The 11,330-nt window shown below is 34.5% G+C and overlaps 1 protein-coding gene across 3 annotated transcripts in view; it reads left to right on the plus strand.

Annotated features, from left to right (window-relative positions):
• LOC118936828 (WD repeat-containing protein 19-like) overlaps positions 1 to 11,330 on the plus strand; it is an 84,520-nt gene that overhangs the window by 13,363 nt on the left and 59,827 nt on the right. For all 3 annotated transcript variants that reach the window (XM_036934225.1, XM_036934226.1, XM_036934223.1), the window contains exons 13-15: positions 87 to 193; positions 699 to 815; positions 4,976 to 5,053. In XM_036934225.1, coding sequence (XP_036790120.1) covers positions 87 to 193; positions 699 to 815; positions 4,976 to 5,053 — 302 coding nt within the window. The remainder of the gene's footprint in view (positions 1 to 86; positions 194 to 698; positions 816 to 4,975; positions 5,054 to 11,330) is intronic.

An 11,330-nucleotide genomic window follows, 5' to 3' on the forward strand; every position in this document is an offset into this window, starting at 1 on the left:
TTGTGAGTGTGTATTGTGAGTGTGTGTGTGTTCACTGAGTTTGTGAGTGTGTATGTTCTTGGGAACATTGTGATGTGTTTGTAAAGGTGTGGAGAGGCTGAAGGACATGGAGTATTTGGGGACCATCGCCACCATGTGTCTGAACTCAGAATACGCAGCGGCTCTGTTTGAGGGCAAAGTACAGCTACACATGGTGAGAAGGGGGGGGTTTGGGGAGGGGGGGTGAGGAGAGGTTTGGGGGGGGGGGGGTGAGGAGAGGTTTGGGGGGGGGGGTGAGGAGAGGGTTGGAGGTTGGGGGGGGGGGTGAGGAGAGGGTTGGAGGGGTGGGGGGGTGGGTGAGGAGAGTGTTGGAGGTTGGGGGGGGTGAGGAGAGGGTTGGGGGTGTTTTGGGGGGGGTGAGGAGAGGAGAGGGTTGGGGGGGGGGGGGTGAGGAGAGGGTTGGAGGTTGGAGAGGGTTGGAGGGGTGGGGGGGTGGGTGAGGAGAGGGTTGGAGGTTGGGGGGGGGTGAGGAGAGGGTTGGGGGTGTTTTGGGGGGGGTGAGGAGAGGGTTAAGGGTGTTTTGGGGGGGGGGGGGGGTGAGGAGAGGAGAGGGTTGGGGGGGGGGGGGGGGGGGTGAGGAGAGGGGGGTCTGTATGTAGTAGAAGGTCCTGTGTATTTGAGTGTCCGTATCTGTGATCTTAACGTGTGTGTGTGTGTAGATGGAGGGCGAGGGCCAACAGGAACAGAGACAGACCAGGCTGTTTCCAGACGGAGACCGTAAAGAACACATCGTCAGTCACGCCCTCACTAACGACTTCCTGTTCTACGGGACTGATGTAAGACCCCACACACACACACACACACACACACACACACACACACACACACACACACACACACACACACACACGTGTTAAACCTAGAAACCCCATGTTCCAGAGTGGTGTGATAGTGTGTGTCTCTCCATGTCTCCTCCCAGAGTGGTGTGATAGTGTGTGTCTCTCCATGTCTCCTCCCAGAGTGGTGTGATAGTGTGTATCTCTCCATGTCTCCTCCCAGAGTGGTGTGATAGTGTGTATCTCTCCATGTCTCCTCCCAGAGTGGTGTGATAGTGTGTATCTCTCCATGTCTCCTCCCAGAGTGGTGTGATAGTGTGTATCTCTCCATGTCTCCTCCCAGAGTGGTGTGATAGTGTGTATCTCTCCATGTCTCCTCCCAGAGTGGTGTGATAGTGTGTATCTCTCCATGTCTCCTCCCAGAGTGGTGTGATAGTGTGTATCTCTCCATGTCTCTCCATGTCTCCTCCCAGAGTGGTGTGATAGTGTGTGTCTCTCCATGTCTCTCCATGTCTCCTCCCAGAGTGGTGTGATAGTGTGTATCTCTCCATGTCTACTCCCAGAGTGGTGTGATAGTGTGTGTCTCTCCATGTCTCCTCCCAGAGTGGTATGATAGTGTGTATCTCTCCATGTCTACTCCCAGAGTGGTGTGATAGTGTGTGTCTCTCCATGTCTCCTCCCAGAGTGGTGTGATAGTGTGTATCTCTCCATGTCTCTCCATGTCTCCTCCCAGAGTGGTGTGATAGTGTGTGTCTCTCCATGTCTCCTCCCAGAGTGGTGTGATAGTGTGTGTCTCTCCATGTCTCCTCCCAGAGTGGTGTGATAGTGTGTGTCTCTCCATGTCTCCTCCCAGAGTGGTGTGATAGTGTGTGTCTCTCCATGTCTCCTCCCAGAGTGGTGTGATAGTGTGTGTCTCTCCATGTCTCCTCCCAGAGTGGTGTGATAGTGTGTGTCTCTCCATGTCTCCTCCCAGAGTGGTGTGATAGTGTGTATCTCTCCATGTCTCCTCCCAGAGTGGTGTGATAGTGTGTATCTCTCCATGTCTCCTCCCAGAGTGGTGTGATAGTGTGTATCTCTCCATGTCTCCTCCCAGAGTGGTGTGATAGTGTGTATCTCTCCATGTCTCCTCCCAGAGTGGTGTGATAGTGTGTATCTCTCCATGTCTCCTCCCAGAGTGGTGTGATAGTGTGTATCTCTCCATGTCTCCTCCCAGAGTGGTGTGATAGTGTGTATCTCTCCATGTCTCTCCATGTCTCCTCCCAGAGTGGTGTGATAGTGTGTATCTCTCCATGTCTCCTCCCAGAGTGGTGTGATAGTGTGTATCTCTCCATGTCTCCTCCCAGAGTGGTGTGATAGTGTGTATCTCTCCATGTCTCCTCCCAGAGTGGTGTGATAGTGTGTATCTCTCCATGTCTCCTCCCAGAGTGGTGTGATAGTGTGTATCTCTCCATGTCTCCTCCCAGAGTGGTGTGATAGTGTGTATCTCTCCATGTCTCCTCCCAGAGTGGTGTGATAGTGTGTATCTCTCCATGTCTCCTCCCAGAGTGGTGTGATAGTGTGTATCTCTCCATGTCTCTCCATGTCTCCTCCCAGAGTGGTGTGATAGTGTGTATCTCTCCATGTCTCCTCCCAGAGTGGTGTGATAGTGTGTATCTCTCCATGTCTCTCCATGTCTCCTCCCAGAGTGGTGTGATAGTGTGTATCTCTCCATGTCTCCTCCCAGAGTGGTGTGATAGTGTGTATCTCTCCATGTCTCCTCCCAGAGTGGTGTGATAGTGTGTATCTCTCCATGTCTCCTCCCAGAGTGGTGTGATAGTGTGTATCTCTCCATGTCTTTCCATGTCTCCTCCCAGAGTGGTGTGATAGTGTGTATCTCTCCATGTCTCCTCCCAGAGTGGTGTGATAGTGTGTGTCTCTCCATGTCTCCTCCCAGAGTGGTGTGATAGTGTGTGTCTCTCCATGTCTCCTCCCAGAGTGGTGTGATAGTGTGTATCTCTCCATGTCTCCTCCCAGAGTGGTGTGATAGTGTGTGTCTCTCCATGTCTCCTCCCAGAGTGGTGTGATAGTGTGTATCTCTCCATGTCTCCTCCCAGAGTGGTGTGATAGTGTGTATCTCTCCATGTCTCCTCCCAGAGTGGTGTGATAGTGTGTATCTCTCCATGTCTCCTCCCAGAGTGGTGTGATAGTGTGTATCTCTCCATGTCTCCTCCCAGAGTGGTGTGATAGTGTGTATCTCTCCATGTCTCCTCCCAGAGTGGTGTGATAGTGTGTATCTCTCCATGTCTCCTCCCAGAGTGGTGTGATAGTGTGTATCTCTCCATGTCTCCTCCCAGAGTGGTGTGATAGTGTGTATCTCTCCATGTCTCCTCCCAGAGTGGTGTGATAGTGTGTATCTCTCCATGTCTCCTCCCAGAGTGGTGTGATAGTGTGTATCTCTCCATGTCTCCTCCCAGAGTGGTGTGATAGTGTGTATCTCTCCATGTCTCCTCCCAGAGTGGTGTGATAGTGTGTATCTCTCCATATCTCCTCCCAGAGTGGTGTGATAGTGTGTATCTCTCCATGTCTCCTCCCAGAGTGGTGTGATAGTGTGTATCTCTCCATATCTCCTCCCAGAGTGGTGTGATAGTGTGTATCTCTCCATGTCTCCTCCCAGAGTGGTGTGATAGTGTGTATCTCTCCATGTCTCCTCCCAGAGTGGTGTGATAGTGTGTATCTCTCCATGTCTCCTCCCAGAGTGGTGTGATAGTGTGTATCTCTCCATGTCTCCTCCCAGAGTGGTGTGATAGTGTGTATCTCTCCATGTCTCCTCCCAGAGTGGTGTGATCGTGTGTGTCTCTCCATGTCTCCTCCCAGAGTGGTGTGATAGTGTGTGTCTCTCCATGTCTCCTCCCAGAGTGGTGTGATAGTGTGTGTCTCTCCATGTCTCCTCCCAGAGTGGTGTGATAGTGTGTATCTCTCCATGTCTCCTCCCAGAGTGGTGTGATAGTGTGTATCTCTCCATGTCTCCTCCCAGAGTGGTGTGATAGTGTGTATCTCTCCATGTCTCCTCCCAGAGTGGTGTGATAGTGTGTGTCTCTCCATGTCTCCTCCCAGAGTGGTGTGATAGTGTGTATCTCTCCATGTCTCCTCCCAGAGTGGTGTGATAGTGTGTATCTCTCCATGTCTCCTCCCAGAGTGGTGTGATAGTGTGTATCTCTCCATGTCTCCTCCCAGAGTGGTGTGATAGTGTGTATCTCTCCATGTCTCCTCCCAGAGTGGTGTGATAGTGTGTATCTCTCCATGTCTCCTCCCAGAGTGGTGTGATAGTGTGTATCTCTCCATGTCTCCTCCCAGAGTGGTGTGATAGTGTGTATCTCTCCATGTCTCCTCCCAGAGTGGTGTGATAGTGTGTATCTCTCCATGTCTCCTCCCAGAGTGGTGTGATAGTGTGTGTCTCTCCATGTCTCCTCCCAGAGTGGTGTGATAGTGTGTGTCTCTCCATGTCTCCTCCCAGAGTGGTGTGATAGTGTGTGTCTCTCCATGTCTCCTCCCAGAGTGGTGTGATAGTGTGTATCTCTCCATGTCTCCTCCCAGAGTGGTGTGATAGTGTGTATCTCTCCATGTCTCCTCCCAGAGTGGTGTGATAGTGTGTGTCTCTCCATGTCTCTCCATGTCTCCTCCCAGAGTGGTGTGATAGTGTGTGTCTCTCCATGTCTCTCCATGTGGTGTGATAGTGTGTATCTCTCCATGTCTCCTCCCAGAGTGGTGTGATAGTGTGTATCTCTCCATGTCTCTTCCCAGAGTGGTGTGATAGTGTGTATCTCTCCATGTCTCCTCCCAGAGTGGTGTGAGAGTGTGTATCTCTCCATGTCTCTCCATATCTCCTCCCAGAGTGGTGTGATAGTGTGTATCTCTCCATGTCTCCTCCCAGAGTGGTGTGATAGTGTGTGTCTCTCCATGTCTCTCCATGTCTCCTCCCAGAGTGGTGTGAGAGTGTGTATCTCTCCATGTCTCCTCCCAGAGTGGTGTGATAGTGTGTATCTCTCCATGTCTCCTCCCAGAGTGGTGTGATAGTGTGTATCTCTCCATGTCTCCTCCCAGAGTGGTGTGATAGTGTGTATCTCTCCATGTCTCCTCCCAGAGTGGTGTGATAGTGTGTATCTCTCCATGTCTCCTCTCAGAGTGGTGTGATAGTCTGCATCCTGGTGGAAGACTGGCAGATGTTGAACGAGTACCGCCACCCAGTCGGCATCAAGAAGGTGAATATAATATTATGGTGATGGTGATGGTGGTGGTGGTGATGATGATAATGGAGGTGATGGGGTTGCCGCCGATGATAATGGTGGTGGTGATGATAATGGTGGTGGTGATGGTGATAATGGTGGTGTTGGTGGTGTGAATAATGGGGGTGGTGGTGGTGGTGATGATAATGGTGGTGGTGGTGATGATGATGATAATGGTGGTGGTGATGATGGTGGTGATTATGATAATGGTGGTGGTGATGATGATAATGGTGGTGGTGATGATGCTGATGGTGGTGGTGGTGATGGTGGTGGTGATGATGGTGGTGGTGATGGTGGTGATGGTGGTGGTGGTGGTGATTGTGATGATTGTGGTGGTGGTGGTGGTGATGATGGTGGTGGTGGTGATGATGGTGGTGATGATGGTGGTGGTGTTGGTGATGATGATGGTGGTGGTGGTGGGGATTGTGGTGGTGATGATGGTGGTGGTGGTGATGGTGGTGGTGGTGGTGATGATGGTGGTGGTGGTGGGGATTGTGGTGGTGATGATGGTGGTGGTGGTGATGGTGGTGGTGGTGGTGATGATGGTGGTGGTGGTGGGGATTGTGGTGGTGATGATGATGGTGGTGATGATGGTGATGATTGTGGTGGTGATGATGGTGGTGGTGATGATGGTGATGATGGTGGTGATGGTGGTGGTGATGGTGGTGGTGATGATGGTGGTGATGATGATGGTGGTGATGATGGTGATGATTGTGGTGGTGATGATGGTGGTGGTGATGATGGTGGTGATGATGGTGATGATTGTGGTGGTGATGATGGTGGTGGTGATGATGGTGATGATGGTGATGATTGTGGTGGTGATGATGGTGGTGATGATGATGGTGGTGATGATGATGGTGGTGATGATGGTGATGATGGTGATGATGGTGGTGGTGATGATGGTGGTGATGATGATGGTGGTGATGATGGTGATGATTGTGGTGGTGATGATGGTGGTGGTGATGATGGTGATGATGGTGATGATTGTGGTGGTGATGATGGTGGTGGTGGTGGGGATTGTGGTGGTGATGATGATGGTGGTGATGATGGTGGTGGTGGTGGGGATTGTGGTGGTGATGATGATGGTGGTGATGATGGTGATGATTGTGGTGGTGATGATGGTGGTGGTGATGGTGGTGGTGGTGGTGATGGTGGTGGTGGTGATGGTGATGATGGTGATGATGGTGATGGTGATGGTGGTGGTGATGGTGGTGGTGGTGATGGTGGTGGTGGTGGTGATGGTGGTGATGGTGGTGATTATAGTTAAAATATATAATTGTTTTATATTCCAGGTGATTAATATAATAAATATATAATATATTATATTCCAGGTGATTATTATAATAAATATATAATATAATATATTATATTCCAGGTGATTATTATAATAAATATATAATATAATATAATATATTCCAGGTGATTAATATAATAAATATATAATATAATATATTATATTCCAGGTGATTATTATAATAAATATATAATATAATATATTATATTCCAGGTGATTATTATAATAAATATATAATATATTATATTCCAGGTGATTATTATAATAAATATATAATATAATATAATATATTCCAGGTGATTAATATAATAAATATATAATATAATATATTATATTCCAGGTGATTATTATAATAAATATATAATTTATTATATTCCAGGTGATTATTATAATAAATATATAATATAATATAATATATTCCAGGTGATTAATATAATAAATATATAATATAATATATTATATTCCAGGTGATTAATATAATAAATATATAATATAATATATTATATTCCAGGTGATTATTATAATAAATATATAATATATTATATTCCAGGTGATTATTATAATAAATATATAATTGCAGGTGATTATTATAATAAATATATAATATATTATATTCCAGGTGATTATTATAATAAATATATAATATATTATATTCCAGGTGATTAATATAATAAATATATAATATATTATATTCCAGGTGATTATTATAATAAATATATAATATAATATATTATATTCCAGGTGATTATTATAATAAATATATAATATATTATATTCCAGGTGATTATTATAATAAATATATAATATATTATATTCCAGGTGATTATTATAATAAATATATAATTGCAGGTGGTTATTATAATAAATATATAATTGTTTTATATTCCAGGTGATTATTATAATAAATATATAATTCCAGGTGATTATTATAATAAATATATAATATAATATATTATATTCCAGGTGATTATTATAATAAATATATAATATAATATATTCCAGGTGATTAATATAATAAATATATAATATAATATATTATATTCCAGGTGATTATTATAATAAATATATAATATAATATATTATATTCCAGGTGATTATTATAATAAATATATAATATAATATATTATATTCCAGGTGATTATTATAATAAATATATAATATAATATATTCCAGGTGATTATTATAATAAATATATAATATATTATATTCCAGGTGATTATTATAATAAATATATAATATATTATATTATATTCCAGGTGATTATTATAATAAATATATAATATAATATATTCCAGGTGATTATTATAATAAATATATAATATAATATATTCCAGGTGATTATTATAATAAATATATAATATATTATATTCCAGGTGATTATTATAATAAATATATAATATATTATATTATATTCCAGGTGATTATTATAATAAATATATAATATAATATATTATATTCCAGGTGATTATTATAATAAATATATAATATATTATATTCCAGGTGATTATTATAATAAATATATAATATAATATATTATATTCCAGGTGATTAATATAATAAATATATAATATAATATATTATATTCCAGGTGATTAATATAATAAATATATAATATATTATATTATATTCCAGGTGATTAATATAATAAATATATAATATAATATATTATATTCCAGGTGATTAATATAATAAATATATAATATATTATATTATATTCCAGGTGATTATTATAATAAATATATAATATATTATATTATATTCCAGGTGATTATTATAATAAATATATAATATAATATATTATATTCCAGGTGATTATTATAATAAATATATAATATATTATATTCCAGGTGATTATTATAATAAATATATAATAAAATATATTATATTCCAGGTGATTATTATAATAAATATATAATATAATATATTATATTCCAGGTGATTATTATAATAAATATATAATTGCAGGTGATTATTATAATAAATATATAATTGTTTTATATTCCAGGTGATTATTATAATAAATATATAATATATTATATTCCAGGTGATTAATATAATAAATATATAATTGTTTTATATTCCAGGTGATTAATATAATAAATATATAATTGTTTTATATTCCAGGTGATTATTATAATAAATATATAATTGTTTTATATTCCAGGTGATTATTATAATAAATATATAAAATAATATATTCCAGGTGATTATTATAATAAATATATAATATATTATATTCCAGGTGATTATTATAATAAATATATAATATAATATATTATATTCCAGGTGATTATTATAATAAATATATAATATAATATATTATATTCCAGGTGATTATTATAATAAATATATAATATAATATATTATATTCCAGGTGATTATTATAATAAATATATAATATAATATATTATATTCCAGGTGATTATTATAATAAATATATAATATAATATATTATATTCCAGGTGATTATTATATAAATATATAATATAATATATTATATTCCAGGTGATTAATATAATAAATATATAATTGTTTTATATTCCAGGTGATTATTATAATAAATATATTATATAATATATTATATTCCAGGTGATTAATATAATAAATATATAATATAATATATTATATTCCAGGTGATTAATATAATAAATATATAATATATTATATTCCAGGTGATTAATATAATAAATATATAATTGTTTTATATTCCAGGTGATTATTATAATAAATTATATATAATATATTATATTCCAGGTGATTATTATAATAAATATATAATATAATTATATTCCAGGTGATTATTATAATAAATATATAATTATAATTATATCCAGGTGATTATTATAATAAATATATAATAATTATTATATTCCAGGTGATTAATATAATAATATATCATATATTTATATCCAGGTGATTAATTATAATAAATATATAATATAATATATTATATTCCAGGTGATTATATAATAAATATATAATATAATATATTATATTCCAGGTGATTATTATAATAAATATATAATATAATATTATATTCCAGGTGATTATTATATAAATATATAAATATAATAATTATATTCCAGGTGATTAATATAATAAATATATATATATATATTATATTCCAGGTGATTAATTATAATAAATATAATAGAATATATTATATTCCAGGTGATTATTATAATAAATATATAATATAAATTATATTCCAGGTGTTAATATAATAAATATATAATATATTATCTTATATTCCAGGTGATTATTATAATAAATATATTATCTAATATATTATATTCCAGGTGATATATAATAAATATATAATTGTTTTATATTCCAGGTGATTATTATAATAAATATATTATAATATATTATATTCCAGGTGATTAATATAATAAATATATAATATAATATATTATATTCCAGGTGATTAATATAATAAATATATAATATATTATATTCCAGGTGATTAATATAATAAATATATAATTGTTTTATATTCCAGGTGATTATTATAATAAATATATAATATATTATATTCCAGGTGATTAATATAATAAATATATAATATAATATATTATATTCCAGGTGATTATTATAATAAATATATAATATAATATATTATATTCCAGGTGATTATTATAATAAATATATAATATAATATATTATATTCCAGGTGATTAATATAATAAATATATAATATATATAATTATATTCCAGGTGAATTAATATAATAAATATATAATATAATATATTATATTCCAGGTGATTAATATAATAAATATATAAATATATTATATTCCAGGTGATTAATATAATAAAATATATAATATATATATATTATATTCCAGGTGATTATTATAATAAATATATAATATAATATATTATATTCCAGGTGATTAATTATAATAAATATATAATATAATTATTATATTCCAGGTGATTATATAATAAATAATATAATATAATATATTATATTCCAGTGATTATTATAAAATATATAAATATATAATTCCAGGTGATTACTATAATAAATATAATATATTATATCCAGGTGATTATATAATAAATATATATATATATATTATATTCCAGGTGATTAATATAATAAATATATAATTAATATATTATATTCCAGGTGATTAATATAATAAATATATAATATATTATATTCCAGGTGATTAATATAATAAATATATAATATATTTATATTCCAGGTGATTATTATAAAATATATAATATAATATATTATATTCCAGGTGATTATATAATAAATATATAATAGTATTATATTCCAGGTGATTATTATAATAAATATATAATATTATTATATTCCAGGTGATTATATAATAAATATATAAAATATATATATTCCAGGTGATTATTATAATAAATATATAATATAGATATATTATATTCAGGTGATTATTATAATAAATATATAATATAATATATTATATTCCAGGTGATTATTATAATAAATATATAATATATATATTCCAGGTGATTAATATAATAAATATATAATATATTATATTCCAGGTGATTATTATAATAAATATATAATATATTATATTCCAGGTGATTATTATAATAAATATATAATAAAATATATTATATTCCAGGTGATTATTATAATAATATATAATATAATATATTATATTCCAGGTGATTATTATAATAAATATATATATATATTATATTCCAGGTGATTATTATAATAAATATATAATATAATATATTATATTCCAGGTGATTAATTATAATAAATATATAATATAATATATTATATTCCAGGTGATTAATTATAATAAATATATATATAATATATTATATTCCCAGGTGATTATTATAATAAATATATAATAAATATATTATATTCCAGGTGATTTATTATAATAAATATATAATTATATATATTCCAGGTGATTATTATAATAAATATATAATTGCACGTTGATT

Source organism: Oncorhynchus mykiss, chromosome 10 (assembly GCF_013265735.2).
Source record: "Oncorhynchus mykiss isolate Arlee chromosome 10, USDA_OmykA_1.1, whole genome shotgun sequence".
In the NCBI taxonomy this organism is placed as follows: Eukaryota; Metazoa; Chordata; class Actinopteri; order Salmoniformes; family Salmonidae; genus Oncorhynchus; species Oncorhynchus mykiss.